Source organism: Rhinopithecus roxellana, chromosome 8 (genome assembly GCF_007565055.1).
Source record: "Rhinopithecus roxellana isolate Shanxi Qingling chromosome 8, ASM756505v1, whole genome shotgun sequence".
Classification (NCBI taxonomy): Eukaryota; Metazoa; Chordata; class Mammalia; order Primates; family Cercopithecidae; genus Rhinopithecus; species Rhinopithecus roxellana.
Genome location: NC_044556.1, coordinates 38,246,079 through 38,271,645, shown reverse-complemented (window position 1 = coordinate 38,271,645; position 25,567 = coordinate 38,246,079). Strand labels below are relative to the sequence as shown.

Genomic DNA, 25,567 nt, shown 5'->3' with positions numbered 1-25,567 from the left:
TAATAGTCTAATATTTCTAATATTCTAGCAAACGTTTTATCTAAGAAAAGAAATTAAGCTTTATAAATATTTAATAATGTGAATTGATCCTGATTCCCTCAGTTGGTATCTATGTCATATAGTCATATATCATGTATGATACAAAAGGATCTTTGAGGCAGAGTGGGAGTTCTCAAACTCATGGGGGTTGACAGTACAAACCTCTGCCATTTAATCACTTTCAGTGCACTGTGATGTATTGCAGTTTGAGTGTGCTTGGTTAAGAGGTTTGCTATTATCTAGCTTTAAGAAAATTAGCCCTCAAAAAGAGACTAGTGGCCTAAAAAAATAATTCATTTAAAGATACCATCACTTAAAGGTAATACTACTAATGTAAGCACAAGCAAACAAGAAAGTGTCAGCTGACATCCTCTCCACTCAATAATGAACATTTCAGCCATATTTCAGTAGAAAACAATGTTTATCTAAACAGATCTAACAAGAACTTGTCCAAAATTTTAAATGATCTAGAATACTAATTAATTAGGAAACTCAACCTAAGAACACTTTTTACCTTGAGATACACCTAGTAATAGTTTGATGTAATCATCATAATAAATTTTTTTTTATTTTTTATTTTTTTACTTTATTTTATTTTATTTTTTTTATTTTATTTTTTTTTTATTATTATACTTAAAGTTCTAGGGTACATGTGCATAACGTGCAGGTTTGTTACATATGTATACTTATGCCATGTTGGTGTGCTGCACCCATCAACTCGTCAGCACCCATCAATTCATCATTTATATCATGTATAACTCCCCAATGCAATCCCTCCCTCCTCCCCCCTCCGCCCTCCCCCCTCCCCATGATAGGCCCCAGTGCGTGATGTTCCCCTTCCCGAGTCCAAGTGATCTCATTGTTCAGTTCCCACCTATGAGTGAGAACATGCGGTGTTTGGTTTTCTGTTCTTGTGATAGTTTGCTGAGAATGATGGTTTCCAGCTGCATCCATGTCCCTACAAAGGACGCAAACTCATCCTTTTTTATGGCTGCATAGCATTCCATGGTGTATATGTGCCACATTTTCTTAGTCCAGTCTCACAGATGGACATTTGGGTTGATTCCAAGTCTTTGCTATTGTGAATAGTGCCGCAATAAACATACGTGTACATGTGTCTTTGTAGTAGAATAATTTATAATCCTTTGGGTATATACCCAGCATAATAAAAAAAAAATTTTAACAATTAAGCATGAGTTTTCACTTCTGCTTTGTATGTAAAAAGCTGCAAAGACTATTGTTCTCATCACAATAATGAGAAAAGTCCAGAAAAAAACAAAATCATAACTTTATTGAACCAATCAGAAAGCTGAGGAAAATAGAGTTATCTGAGTTTGAAAGAGAGATAAAAGATAGAAACTCTCTCATCTATAGCAAACACATGAGAAAAAGCTGTAGGCCACAATACAAGTGGGGAAGAAGAAATCAGTCACATTTTAAAGGAATTTCCAAAGGCTAAGTGTGGGTTAGTGTGCCAGTCCAGAATAGTGAGGGCACCAACTAAGGGAGTTAATACTCATTCACAAACTCCTATCTGTAGATTCTACTGAGTGCTCATGAAAAAGACAGTGAGTGGGCCTGCACCCACTGTTCAGGGCTTTGGGGATAAGCCCACCCCGTGTGCTGCCACCAGTGTGTGTGAACGCTGTCTAGCAGTATAAGGACAGGCCCACCCCACATGCTGCTTGTGCCCATATGCACCTCCCTCCCAAAAGCAGGGGGACTTACCTGTCTACACTGACATTGCTGCCACCAGGTCCTGCCCACATGCACCACCCAGGAGACTGTGATCCAGCACACCCAGCCTGCCACCATCACTGCTAGTGCCTGTTTGCACTGCTTGGTGCTCTGAGTGTTGGCTTGCTGCTGCTGCCGCCACCACCAACATCACACACACTGTCTGGGCACCAGAGGACCTACCCTTCAGGACCTGCCACTGCCGGCACCACGCACAACACCTGGGGGCCCAAGGCTCTGCCCTCTTGAACTTGTCACTGCTGATGCCCACATATATTACCTTGGCACCTGAGCACTGGCATCCTCAGCACACCACCACCACTATCACCACTGTTGCCTGAGGACTGGCCCATCTGGTCATTAGTATCATCAGGAAAGTGTCACCACAGCCTCCACTAACAACTGCAGCCTAAGCCACTGAAGAACTCACAGATGCCACTGATGAGTTGATTACAGCTGAAGAAATCATACAAAGGCTACACTACTACACCCACCAAGAATCAATGCCAAAGTGCCTTTCTCAACCAATACTATAGAGACATCTACAGGAAAAAGTATTTCCCTGCAAAAGCCAACCGATAAAATTAGTAGAAGCAACTGTTACGATAGATGTGTGGATATTAAGGTAAGGACACAAAAACATGAAAAAGCAAGAAAACATGACACCTCCAAAGGAACATTATAATTACCAGTAACAGAGCCCAAAGAAAAGGAAATCTATGAAATGCCTGGAAAAAATTTCAAAATAATGACATTAAAAAAGTCAGTGAGATAGGACAACCCAAATGAACAATACAAAGAAATCAAGGAAAGAATTCATGATTTGAATGACAAATTCAACAAAATAAATGCTGAGGAGCTTAAGGAAGTCCCACATCTGGAAACAAAAGAACTACATCTACATATATATGCAAACACACAAAAAATAAAACTCATTGATAAAGCAGACACACAAATGAGAAAAAAAGGAGTCAACTGATATTACTATAAAACAGACCAAATTGTAGAAGTAAACAATAAAACAAAAAATACAAAGCAATCAGAAAACAATGCACAAGATGACAATAACATGTCCTCACCTATCAAAAACTATCTTCAATGTAAACAGCTTAAATTCCTCAATTAAAAGCTATAGACTGGCTGCATAGATCAAAAAACAAAAAAAGACACAACTATATGCTGCCTAAAAAACTTACTTCACATGTAAAGACACACATAGATTGAAAGAAAAGGAATAGACAAAAATATTCCACACAAACAGAAGCCAAAACATGCTTCTGTAGCTACACTTATATCAGACAAAATAGACTTAAAGTCATAAAACATAAAAAGGGACACAAAAGGTCATTATAAAATGATAAAGGGATCAATCAAGCAAGAGGATATAGCAATTGTAAATATATATGTATCTAACACTGGAGTACCCAGGTATATAAAACCAATATTATTAGAGCTAAAGAGAGAGACTCCAAAATACTAATAGTTGGGGACCTCAACATCTCACTTTCATCATTGCACAGATCTAGACAGAAAAGCAGCAAAGAAACATCATACTCAATCTGCACTAGAGACTAACTGAACCTAACAGGCATTTACAAGACATTTCATCCAACAGCTGCAGAATGCACTCATCAACAAATGGAACATTCTCCAGGATAAACCATATATTAGACCACAAGACAAGTCTTAACAAATTTTTAAAAATCAGAATCATAACAAGTATCTTCTCAGCCCACAATGGAAAAAAACTGAAAATCAGTAACAAGAGGAACTTTGGAAACTGTACAAATACATGGAAATTAAACAACACACTCCTAACAATTGGGTCAATAAAGATATTCAGAAGGTAATAAAAAAACTTCGTGAGGCAAATGAAAATGGAAACAGGTCCTTTCTGCCCATGGATGCCACCGAGGAAGCATTGTTAAAGTCTCTCATTCCCCTGCCGTCATGTCTAAGTCAGAGTCTCCTATAGAGTCCTAACAGCTGAGGAAGTTCTTCATTGGAGGGTTGAGCTTTGAAACAACCAAGGAGAGCCTGAGGAGCCATTTTGAGCAATGGGGAATTCAAGGGCCAAGTGTTAATGAAAGATCCAAACACCAAGCGCTCCAGGGGCTTTGGGTTTGTCACATATGCCACTGTGGAGGAGGTGGATGCAGCCATGAATGTGAGGCCACACAGGGTGGATGGAAGAGTTGTGGAACCAAAGAGAGCTGTCTCAAGAGAAGATTCTCAAAGATCAGGTGCCCACTTAACTGTGAAAAAGATATTGGTTGGTGGCATTAAAGAAGACACTGAAGAACATCACCTAAGAGATTATTTTGAACAGTGTGAAAAATGGAAGTGATTGAAATAATGACTGACTGAGGCAGTGGCAAGAAAAGGGGCTTTGCCTTTGTAACCTTTGACAACCATGACTCCGTGGATAACACTGTCATTCAGAAATACTGTACTGTGAATGGCCACAACTGTGAAGTTAGGAAAGCCCTGTCAAAGCAAGAGATGGCGAGTGTTTCATTCAGCCAAAGAGGTTGAAGTGTTTCTGGAAACTTTGGTGGTGGTCATGGAGGTGGTTTTTGGAATGACAACTTTGGTCACGGAGGAAACTTCAATGGTTGTGGTGGCGGCAGTGGGGATGGCTGTAATGGATTTGGTAATGACGGAAGCAATTTTGAAGGTGGTGGAAGCTATAATGATTTTGGCAATTAAAACAATCAGTCTTCAAATTTTGGACCCATGAAGGGAGGAGACTTTGGAGGCGGAAGCTCTGGCCCCTGTGGTGGTGGAGGCCAATACTTTGCCAAACTGTGAAACCAAGTTGGCTATGGTGGTTCCAGTAGCAGCAGCAGCTATGGCAGAGGCGGAAGATTTTAATTACTGTCAGGAAACAAATCTTAGCAGGAGAGGAGTGGCAGAGAAGTGACAGAGAAGCTACAGGTTACAATAGATTTGTGAACTCAGCCAAGCATAGTGGTGGCAGGGCCTAGCTGCTATAAAGAAGACGTGTTTGAGACAAATACTCATGTGTAAGGGCAAAAAACTTGAGGAGGACTGTATTTGTGATAAAACAGGTTATTTTCGTTTCTGTTTTGTGTAAAGTGTAAAGCATTCCAACAAAGGGTTTTAATGTAGTTTTTATTTTTTATTTTATTTTATTTTTTTGGGACGGAGTCTCTGTCGCTTGGACTGGAGTGCAGTGGCACGATCTTGGCTCACTGCAAGCTCCACCTCCCGGGTTCACGCCATGCTCCTGCCTCAGCCTCCTGAGTAGCTGGAACTACAGGTGCCTGCCACCACGCCTGGCTAATTTTTTGTATTTTTAGTAGAGACAGGGTTTCACTGTGTTAGCCAGGATGGTCTCCATCTCCTGACCTCATGATCAACAGAATAAAAGACAAAAACCATATGATCATCTCAATAGATGCAAAAAATCATTTTATAAAATTTAACATGTCTTCATGGTTAAAAATTCTCAACAATTAGGCACTGAAGGAACATACTTCATCACAATAAGGCCATATATGACAAACCCACAGCTAACATCATATTAAATGAGGAAAAGCTAAAAGCCTATTCTCTAAGAACTGGAACAAAAGAAGGATGTCCACCTTTCACCATTCTTATTCAACATAGTACTGGAAGTCCTAGTCAAACCAATCAAAAAACAGAAAAATAAAAGGCATCTAAGTTAGAAAAGAGGAAGTCAAATTATCTTCCTTTGCAAATGACATAATCTTATATCAGGAAAAACCTGAAGACTCCACCAAAAAACTCTTAGAACTGATAAACAGGTTCAGTACAGTTGTAGGATACAAAATCAACATACAAAAATCAGTAGTGTTTCTATACACCAATAACAAGCTAGCCAAAAAAGAAATCAAAAAAGCAAACCAACTTACAATAGCTACAAAAAATAAAATACCTAGAAATGAATTTAATGAAGGATATGAAAGACCTCTACAACAAAAACCACTGATGAAAGAGATTGAACAAACAAATGGAAAGACATCCCATGCTCATGGATCAGAAGAATTACTATTGTTAAAATGGCCATACTACCTAAAATAATCTATAGATTTAATGCATTCCCTATCAAAATACCAGTGACATTCTTCACATACACAGAAAAGAATTCTAAAATTCTAAAATTCTAACATTCTAAAAACAAAAGACCTCAAATAGCCAAAGCAATCCTAAGCAAAAAGAACAAAGCTGGAAGCATCATACTACCTTACTTCAAAATATACTACAAAGCTATAGTAACCCAAACAGCAAAGTATTAGTATAAAAATCGATACATAGGCCAATGGAACAGAACAGAGAACCCAGAAATAAATCCACATATTTACAGCCAATTGATTTTTGATTAAGGTGCCAAGAACATACACTGGGGAAAGAACACCTTCTTCAATAAATGATGCTGGGGAAACTGGATATCCATATGCAGAAGGATGAAACTAGACCCTATCTCTCACCATATACAAAAGTCAGCTTAAAATGGATTAAAGACTTAAAGATAAGATCCAAAAGAAAAAACAGGGGAAATTCTATAGGACATTGAACTAGGTGAAGATTTTATGGATGAGCCTTTTTTTTAATTTTTTTTAAATTTTTTAGGCCTGGGGTCTCCTCTGTTGTCCAGGCTGGAGTGCAGTGGCATGATCATAGCTCATTGCAGCCTTAAGTTCCTGGGCTCAGGTGATCCTTCCACCTCAGACTCCTGAGTAGATGAGACTACAGGTGTACACCACCATGCTCAGCTAATTCTTTTTATTTTTTTAGAGACAGGGTCTCACTATGTTGCACAGGCTGGTCTCAAACTCCTGTCCTCAAGTGATCTTCCCACCTCAGGCTCCTGAGCCACTAAGATAACAGGTATGAGTCACCATGCCCTGCTGTAACTAAGACTTTAAAAGCATAGGCAACAAAAACAAAAATAGACAAATAAGACTATACTAAGCTAAAAATGTTCTGCACTGCAAAGGAAACAATTGATAAAGAGACAATCTGTACAATGGGAGAAAACATTTGCAAACTATTAATCTGACAAGGAACTGATATCCAGAATATACAAGGAACTCAAACAACTCAACAGCAACAAAATAAAACAAAACAAAAGCCAGTAATCGCATTAAAAAGCAGGCAACAGGTGTGAATAGACATTTCTCATAAGAAGAAATACAAATGGGCATGTGAAAAAATGTTCAACGTTGCCAATCATTAGGGAAATGCAAATCAAAACCACAATCAGATATCATCTTGCCCCAGTTAGAACGGTTATTGTAAAAAAGACAAAAAATAACAAGTGCTGGTGATGATGTGGAAAAAAGGGAATCTTATACGCTGTTGGTAAAAATGTCAATTAGTACAGCCATTATGGAAAACAGCATGGAGGTTTCCAAAACATTAAAAATTGAACAACCATATGATCCAGTAATGCCACTACTGGGAATGTATTCAAAAGAAATAAGTATATCGAAGGAATACCTGCACCTCCATGTTTATTTCAGCACTATTCAGAATAGCCAAGATATGGAATCATCCTAAGTGTCCATGAATAAATAAAGAAAATGCGGTATATATATACAATGGAATACTATCCAACCACAAAAAGAATAAAAGCCTGTAATTTGCAGTAACATGGATGGAACTGGAGGACATTCTGTTAAGAGAAACAAACCAGGCACAGAAAGACAGTTATTGCATGTTCTCACTGCATATGTGGGAACTAAGAGTTGATCTCATGGAGGTAGAGATTAGAATGATGGTTACCAGAGGCTGGGAAAAGGTAGAGGTATGAAAAGAGGTTAGTTAATGGATAAAAACATACAGTTAGAGAGAAGGAATAAGTGCTAGCATTTGATAGCACAGTAGGGTGACTATAGTTACTAATAACTTATTGCCTATTTCAAAACGTCTGGCAGGGAAGATTTGAAATGTTACTAACACAAAGAAATGATAAATATTTGAAGTGATGGATATTCTAAACACCCTGACTTGATCATTACACATTATATGCATGTATCAAAGTATCACACGTACCCCATGAATATGTACAGTTATTGTGTATCAATTAAATCAGGAAGAAAAGACTATGGGTGTAGCAGGTATACAGAAAGTAACTGGTAGGTCTTTGTGGCCGGACACAAAACACCATACACTTCCCTCCCCAGACTCTTTTCTCATGTGAAGCAAAAGCTTTAAACTTCTGGAAGAGTGGCAGCAAAGACTGTTGCCTAAAGCCCAGGAGAAGATGCATTATGGAGAGGGGTTGGGGTAGAAGAAAAGGCTATCTCTGGGGAGACGCACAAAATCATCTTGGACCTAACATCTCAAACTGATATAAGGCAGAGATTTTCTACCACTACGAAAGGTGAAGAAAACTCTTGTTCAAGATCAACTATTATCAATACAAAGCAGAATTTGGCTGCCACAAGACAGACCAGCAGGAATGCAGAGAGAGGCCCAATTTCAGAGGCCCTCCCTAAGACATAGACTGGAGTAGAACAACAGATAAACCCATTTACCCTGAACACAAAGCTGGCAAAAAGTAACAAGCAAAAGTAGTCTAAGACTGGGGATGGGGAAAATCCATGGTGAAAGATCTTCCCTGTGGTACAGGCATTCAGGAAAGCTGAAAGCTGATGGTAGAGCAATAAACCTGAGAGAAGACTCTGGCATAGCAGTGTCCACTCTAAGCACAAGGCAAAGGCAGCCCACCAATGGAAGAATTAGGAGCCTGTGGTGCAATCATGGTAACCATAGCAACAACAAAACCTAAACCCAGCTCAACTCCTGACAGATTGAGTCAATTCTCCACATTAATGGCCTTACACAAGAACAGTCATTCTCATTTTCCATTGTTAACAATATTTACCCCATTCTCTACCATTCATGCAAGGTCTGGCATTTGCTCAAAAATTACATACACGCTCGCGCGCGCGCACACACACACACACACACACACACACACACACACACTACCTACTATCAAGAAACAATGATGTCAACATCCAATACCCAGATGTTGAAACTAGCATGCAGGAATTTTACAATAACTATGATTAATATGTGAAAGGATATAGTAGAAAAGGTAGCATTTATAAAAGATGGGGAATTTCTCCCATCTTTTTGAGAAGAAAAAGCATGTATAAAAGGTAAGGAATTTCTCCCATCTTTTTCAGAAGAAGAAGCATGTATAAAAGATAGGGAATTTCTCCCATCTTTTTCAGAAGAAGACATCTTTCTTCTGAAATTTCCCATCTTTTATACATGCAATCTTTTCTACTATATCCTTTCACATATTAATCATCGTTATTGTAAAGTTCCTGTATGCTAGTTTCAACATCTGGGTATTGCTAGAAATTAAAAACTTAATATTGGCCAGGTGTGGTGGCTCATGCCTGTAATCCCAGCACTTTGGGACGCCGAGGCAGGAGGATCATCTGAGGTCAGGAGTTCGAGACCAGCCTGGCCAACATGGTGAAACCCCTTCTCAACTAAAAATACAAAATTAGCTTGGTGTGGTGGTGGGTGACTGTAATCCCAGCTACCTGGGAGGCTGAGGCACGGATGCTTGAACCCAAGAGGTGGAGGTTGCGGTGAGCTGAGTCACGCCATTGCACTCCCTCCTGGGCAACAAGAGCGAAACTCCATCTCAAAACAAAAACAAAAACAAAAACAAAAACAAACAAAAAAACCCAAACAAACAAACAAACAAAAACAAAACTAATAGTTGAGATAAAATTGCTTTCAACATACTCCTTAGTAGAAGTATGAACCCAGCTGGAAAGAATCAGTTAACTTGAAGATCTGTCAACAGAAATTACCCAAACAAAAAAACAAAAAGAGAGAAGAAGAGTGGGAGAATAAAATCAGAACAGGGCATTCATATCAAACATAATAATGTACATATAATTGGAGTCCCAGAAGGATAAGAGAAAGAAAATGGGGAAGAAGAGATATTTGGAGACATAATGAATGGCCAAGAATTTTCCAAAAATAGTGAATGACAGTAAATCACAGATCCAAGCTCAAACAACCCCAAAAGGATATACACCAAACAAACAAAGAAAACCTTACACATACCTAGATACATCATAATCAACTTGCTAAAAATCTAAAATAAACAGAACATTTTGAAGGCAGCTGGGGAAAAATGGTGGGGAACACATTATATACAGCAAAACAAAAAGAATACTTAGTGTAGACTTTTCATCAGAAACTATACAAGCCAAAAAAGAAATGAAGCGACATTTTTAAAGTACTGAAGGAAAAAATAAAAATAACTGTCAACTTAGAGTTCTATACACAAAATTTTTTGAAAATGAAAGCAAAGACACTTTCATAAAAACAATAGGTGAGAAAATTCAGTGACAGCTTACTTGCTTTGTAATAATTGTTAAAGTTCTTCAGGCAGAAGGATTACGTTACCAGATAGAAATTTGGATCTACACAATCAAATGAAGAGTTCTGGGAAGGATGAATGAATACTACTTAACAATAAAAAGGAATCAGCTAACTAATACATAACAACATGGATGAATTTCAACATAACAACTGACTAAAAAAAGGCAGACAAAGCCAAAGCATATTGTATGATCAATATATAAAATTCTAAAAACACGAAATAATATCTAGTGACAGAAAGTAGATCAGTGGTTTCCTATGGGCTTAGGAAACATACACTTACCATACAATCCAACAATTTTTATTCTTTGTTATTTACCCAGAAGAACTGAATGCATGTGCCCTCATAATACCTGTATAAGGACTGTTGTACAAAATTTATTAGCTATATTCTTAATATCCAAAAACTAGAAACCACCCAAATGTCTATTCGTTTGTGAATGGATAAACAAATTGTGCCACAGGTATACAATGGAATACTACTCAGTAATAAAAAATAATAAAATACTGATACATGCAACAACATGGATGAATAGTAAAAAAAAAAAAAAAAAAAAAAAAAACTTTATACTAAGTAAAAGAAACCAGGCTGGAAAGTCTATACTTTCTATACTAAGCAATTCTATTTTTATGACATTCTGGAAAAGATAAAACTATAGGAACGGAAATCAGATCTGTGGTTGTCTGAGGTTGGATATAGATAAAAGGATTGGCTGTTCTATGTTTTGAGTGTGTTGTTTACATGAGTGTATACGTTTGTGGAATTTGTAAAACAGGACATCTCTTGAAGGATGAGTTTTACTGTATATAAATTATACTTCAGCAAACTGATTTTAAAAATTAGGCATCCAAAATAGGAAAGCAAATCTCTCAAATTTTTCAGTGATGTTTAAATTCATGCCACACTCTATCCAGTACTTTTCAACATTTCACTAAATATAAAGATAAACATTTAGAAACCTCTCTTAAAGTTTCTTATTTTATAGCAAAAGCCAAACTGTTGGGGAAATAACTGAAATAATACTCAGAACCAAGTAGAGTGATAAACTAAAATCCTTTCTCATATTGACAGATTCCATTGATAGACACTTGGGAAACATTCCTGAACATTCCTGAAAATTTGAAGAAATAAGTATTGGATCAATTTATGCAGTGTTGTAATTATGTCAGTTTGTTGTTTATGTGGATTGAAAAACAGCAGCTATTTCTAACGTGTTTGAGCGTGTGGTACTTTACAGATTCTATCTCAGAATCTTCTGAAATACATAAAGAACTCTTTTTAAGGGGGTATAAATGGAAAAATGTATGGGAGCAGATACATTCACAACTGAAAGGATCTTTAATAGAAAGAATAATTTATGGAAAAATTATGGAAGTGTAACCACTGAGGAAAAGGCTGCTTTAACTCAAATATATATAAACAGCCTGGAGTCAGAGAGACCATCACAAACAAAATTTATTCACTAAGTAATTGCTCTGCAAGAAATGTGCATACTTTGAAGCCAAAGTATACAAGATGTACCCATGTAGTTAGTTTTAGAAATACGAGTCTTTTAAAATATTATAGAATCTTTGCAATAAATGAAACGGGAAAATACCATAAAATTCTAGTGTTCCACAGTGAAAAATGCTGTTTGGCAAGTGGTAAAGTACGTAAAGAGTACTTAAAGAGTTGCTCAAATTTAACGTAAGTGTTTCAAAGTTATTTTTTATAACAATGTCAGTGGTATGCTACCAGCAGATAAAAAAAAGAATGCACATGCAATGTGTCTCTTTATGTGCATATTTTTAAATGAATTAAATGATAACTTTAAAAAACATTGTACAATGGTGAAGGCATTTTGAAGAGATCTAATTTAGAAATTTTCCCATTGTTATGTGATTTTTGCTATCCCAAATAATGAAAATGTGACATATGTTAAAATTTATTATCTGAACAATTAAAACACTTGGAAGCATAGATTTCTAGGTTGTTAAAAATTTTTCCAAATCAAGAGTTTTATGCATTTTAAACACATTGTTAAAAGAAAAACTAATTCACATTAGAAAGAGACTTACTGTCCAAATTTCAATAAAACTTTGGAAAATTTCATAGATAAGAAAGAAAAATGAGAATGATAATTTAGTTAACACAATCAGTGATTAACTTCTGTTAGACTTTTGATTTTTTTCTTATAGCACATACTTTATTGTTTCATAAGAAAATAAATGATCTCCCACAACAATGTGTGTATGTCTGAATGGATTGGGGGATTGGAAATATTCTTTTATTAATATATGTTTAGTGAAAATAAATAGCTCTCAAATTATGTCCTATCACTTATGGTGTTTATATCAATGCTAAAATATTTTTGTCACAACAGAGTTTCAATTTTGTCCCCTGTAATTATTACTAATGGGATAATATTGGCTTATATAAAATAAATTGAAATTTTACTTTAATTTTTAGAAGTTGGGAATGGTTATCCACCACAGATACCAGCTCACTAGCACAAGGAGTGGACCATAGATTAATACAGAGCAAACTAGGGATACCATTGTCTGTGTTTAACCTCTGATTGTGTTGACTCCCACTACGGTTCAGGTCACATAGATGGCAAGTTTTCAAAAGTACTACTACAACTGGTGGTAGTCTCTTCTATTCCTTTAAAGAAAGCAAACAAATAAAAAATTATAAAAACCCTTACCATTTAAGATATAATCAATGACAATAAAGAAAAATATTTACTAGATAGAATAATAAATAGAGTAATACAGTGAAAATAGGAATTGTTGGGGCTCAGAAAATAACTCAAAGTACGGCATTTTGGCATCCTGAGTACTTTGAACAAAAGGTGATTGAAAATCCCTTAAAAGCAAGTCTCTCTCTGAACTCACGCCCTCCTTTCTCCTTGCTCCCTTTTCTCCCCCAAAGGTAAGCCATAGAAACTAGAATTTCTCTTCCCCAAGGTGGATCATAGAAACTAGAACCCCTCTCTCCAAAGCCAGTCATACAACCTAGAAATAGTATTCTAACATTCTCCCAATTTTTTTTTTTGTATAAGAGCTGGCCATAAAGAAATTCTCTGACCTACTCTGTCTGCAAGTAGATTATAAGACCCTCATTCTAGAAGGGGTCTTGCCCTGTCCCTGGATAAAGGAATGCCACACAGAGGGGCCAAGAAGAATCTTAACACACAGGCTTTCCTGGGTTTCCTCATTCAGTCTGTTGCTGTAAGATCATTCCCTTTTTGTCCAGTCACATTTCTGCATGGCTATCCACTCTGCATCAAATCTAGGCATAAAAATAGATAGTTTTCCTTTGGATCTTTGGGTCTTCATTCTGAAGACTCCTGTGTCATGTAAAACTCTGATTACATAAATATGTTATGCTTTTCATGTTAACCTGTCTTTTGTTAAAGGAGTGTCAACTGTGACCGTTATGATGGGTGAGAAAAGACATCACGCCCTTTACCCACTACAGTGATATACGTATCACGTGATATGTCTTCTGTATTTTTCTAATAGCTTTATTGAGATACACTTAACATACCATAGTTAAGGTATACAGCTCAATGTTTTTTAGTATTCAATATGTGGTCTTTGTGTCTGGCTTCTTTCACTCAGCATGATGTTATTGAGGTTCATCCCTGTTGTCTCACGTAATAGTACTTTGTTTCTTTTCCTTGCCAAATAGTAGTCTATTGTATGGTTATATCACATTCTGTTTATCCATCCATCAGTTGGTGGACCTTTGGGTTGTTTCAACTTTTTCTTATTTGTTTTTAAAATTGACAGACAAAAATTGCATACATTTATGATGTACAATGTGATGTGTCAATATATGTTTACATTGTGGAATGATTAAATCAAGCTAATTCACATATCCATCACTTCACATGCTTATCATATTTTGTGATAACATCTGAATTTTTGTATTACATCTTTTTCTGCTATATCAGCCAAAAACCAGATTCTAAATAAATTGAGCTTAAAACCAGATGATCAAATCATTATCTCAACGGGTTAAACAATGAGTCTAACAAAATTAAGCTTATTGCTCTCAGAAGTTCTACGTTATCAATAATACCTTATGCTGTTAATTGGTTTTTGTGCTGTTAATAAAGAAAATTAATTATTTTACAAATATTATTTTATCATATATTTAATAATAAATATAAATATTTAAATTTATAAATATATGGATATTTATAAATTTAAAAATAAATATTATTTTTATCATATCTTTACATATATTTTTGTGTATCTTTACAATTATATGATATACTAGTACATGTACAAAGTAGTACATGTACAAAGCTTATACATGTACTACTGTACTAGTATATTATATAGTTATAATTGGGTATATATATATATATATATACTCAATATGTATGCCCCAAATTTTTATCTATGGGGTACAAAATTTTAAAAAATAGATTGGAAACAGCTGTCTAATGAAATTAACAAATAATATAAAGCCTCTGCAGTCCAACAGTATCTGGCAAAGTACTAGATGAGCAGTAAGTATTTAAACTACACTGACACTGTATCAGTCCATTCTCAGGCTGGTATAAGAACATACCTGAGACTGGGTAATTTATAAAGGAAAGATGTTTAATCGACTCACAGTTCCTCAGGGCTAAGGAGGCCTCAGGAAACTTACAATCATGATGGAAGGGGAAGCAAACATGTCCTTCTTCACAAGGCAGCAGGAGAGAGAAGAATGAGAGCCTAGCAAAGGGGGAAGCCCCCTATAAAACCATCAGATCTCGTGATAACTTACTCTTTATCACAAGAATAGCATTCAATTACCTCCCACCTGGGAATTATGGGAAATACAATTCCAGTTAAGATTTGGATGGAGACACAGCCAAACCATATTACTCACTAACCACCCCTGAATGCAAAGGTGGCAATTTATCTAAGTTTTGTGTGTATGTATGTTTCTCCCTTGCCATATGCATATTGGTGAATAGTTCTGTGTGAGTATATCTCACACAGTGTAGATATACAATGTAGATATACAATGTAGAATACAATGACCACAGAAACGCAGTACTTTGTGTTTGAGAGTGTGGTTTCTGAGTTTAGACTACCTGAATCTCTATCTTAGCTCCATAATTTATTAGCTGTATGACCTTGAGTAGATTGCCATCTTTTCCATGTCCTAGTTTTCTTATACACAAAATTGGGACAACAGTACCTATCTATCTCATAGGTTTGTGGTGAAGGTTAAATAAGTTAATATGAGCAAAGTCACTGTACCTAGGTCTGACACATGGAAAATGCTCATTGTAGTTTGGCCACCAGAGCTATAGACACACATACACACACACACACACACACACACACACACACACACACACACACGTGGGTGAGTATATCTAGATATGTTTATTTTTCTATGTCAATCTATATCTGGTCCTCAATATGTATTTATACTGAATAATAACAATAATAATGATAGCTGATATTTACTGAACATGAGTTCTAGGCATTAGTTTAAGCACTTTACATACATTATCTTGTTCACCTTCAGAAAAAAAAAAAACATGACATAACAACATTACATAGCATACTTTGATTATTCCCATTTTACAGATTAGAAAACTAAGGTCCAAAAAGTTTAAGTAACTTACAACTAAATTCACACAGGTAGCATATGACAGAGCCACAAAGTCTGACTTTTTCAGCCACTACTTATCACCTCCCCATTCATTTAATAATATTATTTAATGTTACTCTTATAGTCTATAGTATCATAATTTGTATGGTGCTTAGTATTTTACGAAATATTTTCAAATACATTGGGTCGCATAGCAAGCCTGTGAAATGAGAAGTGAAGTATTATTATTCTCATTTTTATAAGAAAGCAAACTGATAGAACTGAACCATGGGTGTCCTTTGGTGGAAGAGTTTCCATGTTACAAATATCCAGGGATATAAGGAGTACATAAGGAGTCACAGCATGAATGAACTGAATACCTATAATGTGTCAAGCTCAGACACTAGTGCTGGGGATATAAACTACAGACCTCCCCTGGAAGCATCATAGCCTAGGGAGAGACCAGTGTGGTAACCAAGAACCAAGAATCATGGTACACAATATGTAGTCTCTAAGGGAGACATGAAAGGAGTGTTTATGGAGCATAGAAGGAGGGGCCATCTGTGTCAGGGAGGTCTTAGAAAAGGCAAAGGGATGGGGGAGGGGGAGGCTTTCCTGGAAGAAAGAATGCATGGGTGTGAATGTGAATCCATGTTTGTGTCTATGACAGTGTGGCTAGGCATAATGATGTATGGATCTGAGTGTGTACCTGTTTATATAGGCTTACTCCTGTAAGTATTAATTTTTGTGTATGCTGGCTGCTGGTGTAGAATGAGTAAGCCTGAACATAAAAGAGAATTTGTCTGGTATCACACACACCACAGCAGAATTGGAGCTGCCCTGATATGCACACCCCATCATGACCCCCCAACACCAGGGGAACCAGAGATGCTGGTCCTTTCCCACTGTAGCAGCTGCCCACTCTAGAGCTATGGTGATTAGACTCACAAGTTTTTTCAATCCATCAGTCTGGGTGTGTGGTGGTCTAATAGAGCCAGCCAGCTTGTATGAGTAAGGGTGGGGGGAAGAGGGAGGAGGTACAGGTATCTGTGGGTGTGCATCTGTGTGCACACTTCTGGTTGTGTGTGAATGCTTAGCATTGGCTCTTCCTAATTAGAGTGAGGAAACCTCCCTTCTCCCTTCGTCATCACCACCTTGGGGTGTTTATCCACTCACCTGTTTCCATTGCCACCTGTATGGGGCCGGCTTCTGTCTTCACTTTAACGTTCTGGGGATACCTAAAATATAGCTCTGTGCTGGGGTTAGGCAGAAGCAAGGCTGGGGAGTGCTGGTGCCCTTATTTGGTGGAGGCACTCCCTCCTTTCCCCCACCCCTGCCCCATTCTGGTCCAGGAATCTCTCAAAGGAGCAAAAATGTGGGCAAAGGCAAGTAGTACTTGTGGAAGCCATGAAAAACCGGGAGGGTCACTCCCAGGGGTGGGCTGCTCAACGTGCCTCCCCTGTGATAAAATCTGCTTTTAGGGCAAAATTAAGGAAGGCAAGTGAGGACTCCTCTCTCCACAAATGTTCCCCAGGAATTGGGGAGGTGGGAGTAAGGCTATAACGCTCTTTATTTCTTTAAGTTTCTATGATCAAAACAAGCCAAAATAATCACAAATAATATGTAATTGATATTAACTATGAGTATCTTTATAAAATGGCAAAATAATTGAACTAGATTTTTTTTATTATAAAGTATATAAATTCAGGGCCATGGGATCATGTAAGGCAAAGGCATTATGTACTGGAATACACTGGTAATTTGTGTTTACACCTTAGCACAAGCACTGCCACACAGTTAAAATATTAGCACGTTAAGATGGGCAAGAAAGAAGTGCAATAATCAACACATGTAGCATGTCATATTTCAGCTTGAATGAATAAGTGGGTGGAGAGAAAAACAAACATGTACAGAAAAGTAGAATGATCTCACATTTGTGGTCCTTGAACATGTGGATTCTCTTTCCAGTTCCACCAATGGCTTAATCTGTTGAAAGCTTCTTACCATCTATTGATAAGTTAGTCTATAGCAGATCGTTTCTCAAAAATATCAATATGCTTAATCAAACCTTACTGAAGTATTTTTTAAAATGTAAGTGATCCCTAATAAATATTAGCTGTTGCATGTCTAAATATATTTATTGCAGCATCTTATATAGTATATATTTCCTTGTTCTGGACACAAATATTTTTCTAAACATTAAGGGAAAGTGATGGCTTTGTAATATGCCAGAGGAATTTTTTCATAGTCAATATATTGTTTATTTGCACTTAAATATTTCATCAATAATCTGGAAAAGAGAAATAGCCTGACTATGGCTAGAGACTGTTCAGAGGCTAAGATTTCTATCATGAACTGCTTTCAACTGTTATATTTTATGGCACAGATTCAGTGGGAATCTGATCTGCTAAAATATTTGGGCTGTGAAAACTCCCACACTGTGACAGATGTCAAGTCCAATTAAGTGACTCATGTCCAGGTTTCTGTCCAATAGGATTTCCCATTAAATATCAATTTAGGGGAAAAAAATTCCATCCCCCTTCCTAAGCCTTTATCTCTTCCACCATCTCCAGGCTGAATCAATTGGTACCAGGAGAGCCCAGAAGCCACACAGGCATCTCTGCCTCTTTGCCCTGGCTCTCCCACCCTCTTCCCGTCTTTCTCTGCTTCCTTGTCACTGTTACTCCTCCAGGAGACGTTTACTTTTCACCAACCTTTCTCCAAGCATCTCCAAGCCACTGACTATATATATTTTGCTACAAGGTAAAGAGAGGAGGGGGTGGGGATGGGGGATACAACCAAACCTTGAAGGACTTTGAAACTGGAAAATAGGTGTCTATTTATACAACATACAAGTAAATGAGGGAAGAGGCAACCTTAGCTCCGAGTTACAGTATTGTGTTCCTGGGAACTGGGGAGATATCAACTGAACAAAGCCTTATCTCAAAAAAAAAATCACTTCTGAGCAAGATCACATCTCTGTCCTGCACATCCCAGTTTCTGCTCAGCTGTATTAAGGGAAGGAAAGGCGTCCGATAGGAGCGGAATCTTATCTTAACCATCTTTCTTATTGATTATTCGCGCTATTAGAAAGTGGAGGAATCAGCCCTTTGATGTGATTGTGTTTATCTCTGTATCTCTTTTGTTATTTTTAGAGACCTAGAAGAGGAAAAAAGGCACAAGACTTTTCAACACATCGTTTTAAAAAATCAACAACGAATTTCTTGAAATGTTTGAGAACAATTAAAAGGAAAAAGCATTTTTTAAAAAAAATCTATCAACTAAGTGAACAATCATTCATATCGTCTACATCCTGAGATATTATCGTCCCTCGCTGCGGACACCAGCGAGATGACAGCTGCTTTTTCATTTTTGAATGTAATAAATATTTGCTGCTTTTAATATTTTCCGGAATCTCCCCTCGCTATTCCCTGGCATTTTAACTCTAAAGATTGGAGAACAGATTATCAAAAAGGCTTTTGCAAGGTAAGACTCCTTTAAATAATTTTTTTCAGCTTGAAATAAGTTAGATTATTCATACTGCATTTATAGATGCAGGTCATTCCGTAAAGAGATAAAGAGCATACACGACATACTATTTATGAATATTTTTAAAGATCTGGAGGAGAATTTAACATACTTTGAGGGCAACCCAGGAACTTTTTACCAGAACTACAACTATTTAATGCTTATTGTGATTTTCCATTACTCGCCTATTTATTTCTGCCCTTTCAAGCTGACTGTGTAGATGCAAGTTGTTCTACTCATAAACGTACCCGAGAAAAGCCCGTAGGGAGTCACAGGCAGTTCACTGGGAGCATTTGTTTTTATTTTGCCGTAGAGGACCTGATTTCCTCGCAGGGAAATTAAAGCTGTTTTGGCCCAATTCGCTCCTCAGCAAGTTTGGTGCTGGGAACCGATCACGCATCCCCTTGCTTTTGTTTCTCTAGAAGCAAACCCACCTATATGTCGCCGACGCGATTTCCCCCGCGCCTAGCGTCGCTTTGGCTGCCCACGCCGGGGCCCCGAGTTCGCAGCCGGGTCCTCACTCCCGTCGCCCGGGGGGCGGTGCGTGCAGCCCCCACAGGGGCCTTTCTCCTCCTACCGCGCCCTTTCTCGAAGCCCGAATTCCTCCGAAGCCCAGCGGTTCCGAGTGGTCCCCTCCCAGAAGGCGCGCAGTCGGGGCCGATGCTCCAGGCGCCCCAGAGAAGCCTGGCCAGGTGGCGTTTCCAAGAGGGCACAGTTAGGGGAAGGCTAAGCACCGACACGCCCGGACTTAGCCAGGCCACCCGGCGACAGCTGCGGGCTACTGAGCTCCGGTTCCGGGAGCGCCCGAACTTTGCCGGCAGAGATGCAGCTCCCGCCGGGACAGCATGCTCGGCACCCGCTCGTCCCCGCCCGCCCTGTCCCGGGCCCTTCCCTTCTCTTCCCTTTCCTCTGCATGCTTTCCTCCCTCAGCGGCCCGGCTGCCGGCATTTTCCCGCAAGGTGGTAGCCAGACTGCCGGGCGCATTGTCTGATCCCACGTCGCCGTGTCCCTAGGTCCCCTATGTGTGTGGCTGTTTGCGTGACAGATGGTGCTCCGGGAGCCTGCGAGGCCATCGGAGTCAATTTTCTTTTGAAAGGCTCCGCCACGTTTGTTTAGTCATTTCTTTATGATTTCGGAGAAGCGCGAGGGGTCCAAGAAGGCTTCCCGCCCCCAGCCGCTGGCTCTCCGCTTGCGCTACGGGATGGAGGTTCCTGACAGCCCGCACCCCAGCGCCGGGCGCCCCCGGCGCAGCCCCAGACCAGCGCCAGGCCCTCGGGCGCCGCGGCTGCCCGGTTGCTTCGCCGGAGGCCCTCGGGGCGAGAAGCGCACTCCGCGTCACACCACCCCCATGAAAACCCAGATGTATTCGTTGTTCGGAATCACTCGTTTGTCTGGGAAGGGGACGAAGGGAGGGAGACGGAATAGCGCGGTTGGCATTTGGCCGGAAGAGGCACAAAAACCCAGTCGCGACCCCATAGGCCTGCGGTCGTCCCCCAGGCCTCGGGCCACAGGCCCGCCGTGGCCGTCGGCAAGTCGAGGTGTCGGGTCCAGAATGCGGCCTGGGTCAACCGCGCCCCCACCGGCTCCCGCGCCATAGGGACGCGCGGGGCTCGCGCCTTCGGGCCAGATCCTCTCGGCGCCCTCCAGCGTCGCGCGCCGGCCTGCTGTGGGGAGGGGGCCCGGGCCGCGCGTCCGCTGGGAGGGCCGGCGTGGTAGGCCTCGGCCGCCATCCTTCCAGCAAAAGACCCTGATTTCTTTTACTGATTAATTTTCCGACCCCTCCTCAGCCTCCAAAATGATGCTGAGTCCGGACCAAGCCGCGGATTCGGACCATCCCAGCTCGGCGCACTCGGATCCGGAGTCCCTGGGCGGCACGGACACCAAGGTGCTGGGCAGCGTGTCGGACCTGGAGCCGGTGGAGGAGGCCGAGGGCGACGGCAAGGGCGGCAGCCGGGCCGCACTCTACCCGCACCCGCAGCAGCTGAGCCGCGAGGAGAAGCGCCGCCGCCGGCGCGCCACCGCCAAGTACCGCTCGGCCCACGCCACCCGCGAGCGCATCCGCGTGGAAGCCTTCAACCTGGCCTTCGCCGAGCTCCGCAAATTGCTGCCCACGCTGCCCCCGGACAAGAAGCTCTCCAAGATCGAGATCTTGCGCCTGGCCATCTGCTACATCTCCTATCTCAACCATGTCCTGGACGTGTAGGGCGGGGTGCGCCGCAGGGGGCCGCCTGTCCCGGTGTCCGCGAAACGCGACGGATCCGGGTGGCCGCCTCTGGGGTGGCGGAGGCTGCGGTGGTCCAGCGAGACGGCCGCCTCGAGAGACTCGGGCCAGGGAAGAAGCTTGCTACCTGTTCTCTCTGGTCAGCAGGGCAAGGAGAGAAGGTTTCCGACGCAAGCAGGTGGGGTTGTCCGGCGAGCCCGGGGGCTCGCAGGGGGGATTTTTCAGGCCAGGAGAACCTCGTGGAGACACCCGAGATGAGCCACCTCTGGGGCTCCCCAAGGGTTGTTGCTGGAGACTTTGAGTTCTCCTATGTTCATCCGCCACAAATCTTAATGTGTTGAAAGAATGAGGGCAGAAGTTCAGAGTATGCAGGCTTATAACTTTAGGCTATCTGGAATTTTTCTAATGGACAAATCAAACACTGGGGAGGAGGAGAGAGGAGGGATCTCGCCCATAGAGATGGAAGGCACAGAAAGGTGCGACAGGAAACTTTCCTTTCTGTTGTGAAAATAAAGATTATATTAGAATCCAAATAAACCCTGAATATTTAGCAAGGTTAAAAAGACAAATTGAGAACAATTAGACACACTGTGGGAGGGTTTGAGCTTGGTGAGATTTTGTCTCCAAGATATGACACCAAGGTAGACAGGAAAATCCATATTTAAATGGAAAATTTAATATCTGATTGCTTTTGCAGGCGAAGTGCCCCTTTATATATCCAAAAACATCTATTTGTGACCTTAAACATGTGGACCCATAGGTGCAGTTAGAAAAAGACAACCTATTTTTATTTATGTTAGAAGGAGTAGAGTATTTTTTTCAAGACATTTATTTTTCAGAGTGGTGATACTTTTACTTTGGATACTCTGTGCCAATTTATTTATAGTCAAGTGTTTACACTTTTTCCTGTGGAATAATTATGTCTAACTTTTTATGTGTTTGTTGAGATTATACTGTGGTCTTTCTTTCTGCTCTAATTATATTGCACTTGTATAACAAATTTCCCACTTCTCCCTGTTTCTAAACATATTTTATATATTAAGATGTTTGTTCTTGAAAGGTTCTTTTGTTGTGAGATCAGCAACACTAGCACTTCACTATTATAGTTTTTTAAAAAGTGTGTTATTCTTATCTGTAGTTATGTCTGAGAAGTCCGTTACAAGCTGTTTATAAGGAGAGTAGCTTCTTTGTGTGTGTGATGTTTGTGCGTGTGATGAATTTAGGAAATTAAGTTATTTTCCTAAAAAAAAAAAAGAAAAAAAGAATTCAGAACTACTTTCCTCTGTGACACCAAAAAGAAAAGTCTATAACCTGAAAATGTTTCATGTTCTCTGCTGTGAAACTCTTAAAACAAGGAGTGTATTTTAGAGACAAGGGAAAAAAACCACATCTGCTATCCAAAGATTTTAGTCTTTTTCAGGGTTTTTTTGTGTCTCTGTTGCTTTATATAATGCAATATTTTGTAGTGAAAATAGATATAATCTGGTTTCTATCTGACGAGTTTTTCATATCTCATGAATGGTGCGCTGTTTTGCATATAAATAAAGGTATCAAATAAAGTCCTCTCTTTTATTTTAAGCACACTGTCTAAAAATAATGGACATGTTAGCCGAGCATGAAATATCTTAATGAACTCAATTCCTTAGAAAGAAACTGGTAAACACAACAAAATCTTAACATCAACATATTTATGTAGTGAAATATTTGATGCTCAAATTTGGACATGGATCAGTCCCATAAATAGATGCCCTACATATGATGGTGACATAGATCATTCTACTCTCAATGAGGAAAATAAGTATAGTGTTTATATAAAATATTACGTGAATTGTGGATTCTTTGCCTCTAAAAGAAAACTTAGTAATTCTCTAACCCAGCCTCTTCAAATTAGAGTTGGGAAACTGAGGCCCAAGGAGTAACCTGCACTAAGACATATAGCTATTTAATGGCAGTGAGAAGAAGATCCCTGATACGATGACTCTCAATCCTCATGGCACTTATTAAGAACAAGGTGTCTATTACTATTGTAATACTCAAACATCTAATCAGTACACAGATACAAGACAGGGCACCTGCAAACAATAAAAAAAAAATTAAGCCCTGGACCAACCTTGAGATACGAAGAATGACATCTGCAAAAACCTGTGGCTAGTATAAAAATGCGAAATATATTGCTTACAAACAGAAGACATAAATGACTTAAAAACTATATGTACATATGCATATATAGAATATTATGAACTGTGAGTCTATATCACACCAAGTTTCAGAGTAAATGCAGTTAGATGGATGCTAGGCCTTATGCATATAAAATGTCTGTGGGATTGCTGGTATTCTTCACTTTTCACCTAGGTGTCTTGTTGTCAGCTTCACAGATACCTACTAGGTAGGACCTCATCCTCTCCCTTATATGAAGGGGTGTAGTAGGAAAGTACTTCCTAGTGTGTGAAAAAGAACAGCACCTTCCGTTGCCTTGTATCTGGACAATGTCCTGGTCACTAGTGCAATGGCTGGTTACTTTGTGACCTGCAAAACACATGAGCACCTATAGGCCTTCTCACCTCTAGGCAGTGTGGAGGGATAACTACTCCTAGTTCTTATAGCACTACTCTATTATACAAGAGAATAATTAGCCCTGCTCCTGTGCCAAGGGTATGAAGTCAACTTCTAACCTCTGGAAACCTTCCAAGTGCCTCTCTTTCCCAGTTTAGGGGCCCAACTTCCAACTGACCAACACAGTCCTCCCATTCACCTGTAGGAGGAACCTACTGATACACTCCCCTAGACAAAAGGCCCTTGCTTTGGAATTTGGACAAAGGGCAGCATCCCTTCCTAGCTACACAGTCCGTGTGATTCCAGGAGAGGATCTTCACAATGTCATTTCAAATCCAAAGCTGCTGAGCACCCTCCAAGAGAGACAAGCATGGTGGCAGTCTGCTAGACCAGAGGGTGACTGACACATCCCCTGAGTGTAGCGCAGACACAGTGATTATTCACCCATCGGTGAGGTCTCGATTCTTCTTTGAATGACGATGGTGAGCATTCATTCTTACATTCAACCGTTGTTTATTGAGGACCCACTGTGTGCCAGGCATTGTTCTAAATGCTGAAAATGGAGTAACACATGAGACAAAGTCTACTGGAGAAAAGCAGTACGCTGAAGCAAAAAAAATTAATTTTAGATAATGCTAAATGCTATGAAGAAAAATAAAGCAGGGTAAAGAATAGAGAATGGGGTCTGGACGTGCTGGTGCTGGGTAGCATTTTAGAGAGGGCTGTTAGAGAAAGCCTCTCTGAGGAGATACATTGGTACCCTTGGCCCAGAGACTTAGGCCTGCTGAACCAGCTTCTACAGTTGCCGCTACTGGCACTGCCTTTTCTTTTCTCATCCTGTTAAAATGTTCTGAGTGCTCATGCTACCAAAACAGCCTGTGCAGGTCACTCACCTTTCCGCAGCTGGCCCCAACCTGTCCTTTACCCCGAGCTTGGTCTTTCGCCAAACAGACCCAGAACCACATGTCTTCCTGCTGTCCCTTTGCCTTCTTCTCTCTTCCTGCAGCCACTCAACAACTTGCCAGGCCATTGCTGCTCCCCAGAAAGCATAGCCCCAGCTGGCCCAGCAGACAAGGCTGGCTGTGCTGAATATTTCTCCACCCAAATGGCCTTCCCCTCACTTCTACCACTGCCCGAAAACTTCCAGAGAACAAGGGCAAAAGTACTGGGCAAAACAACCTTCCTCTCAAGGAAGAGGGGAAGAGGAGGGGCAGTGTATGATGGGATGGAATGGTAAAGGAAGGGCCAGCTGAGGAGAGAGGAATGGGTAAGGAGGAAAATGAGACTGGGTGGGGGTGGGAAACTCTGGAGGGAATACCTGCTTCCCGTAGGAATGCTGTTTGGGGGGCTCCCTCCAGTGGCCCTGCCCCATGAACACATGTCACCAGACCACTATGATGAGGTGAGTAGGCAGAGCCAGTCTCTGTGATGCTGTGATTTACCCGTCTCTCCTCGCTGCTGTCTCTGGCTGCCAGTTTTCTTACTGATGT

General features: G+C 40.1%; 1 protein-coding gene and 1 pseudogene across 1 annotated transcript; both read left to right on the top strand.

The window, feature by feature from the left end:
- Positions 1 to 3,726: 3,726 nt before the first annotated feature.
- Positions 3,727 to 4,485, top strand: LOC104665938 (annotated as a pseudogene).
- Positions 4,486 to 18,355: 13,870 nt separating this feature from the next.
- Positions 18,356 to 23,083, top strand: NHLH2 (nescient helix-loop-helix 2). Its single transcript, XM_010367909.2, has 3 exons — positions 18,356 to 18,538; positions 18,931 to 19,261; positions 21,091 to 23,083. The coding sequence occupies exon 3, from the start codon at positions 21,099 to 21,101 to the stop codon at positions 21,504 to 21,506; it is 408 nt and encodes a 135-aa protein (XP_010366211.1). The 5' UTR covers positions 18,356 to 18,538; positions 18,931 to 19,261; positions 21,091 to 21,098; the 3' UTR covers positions 21,507 to 23,083.
- The last annotated feature ends 2,484 nt before the right edge of the window (positions 23,084 to 25,567 follow it).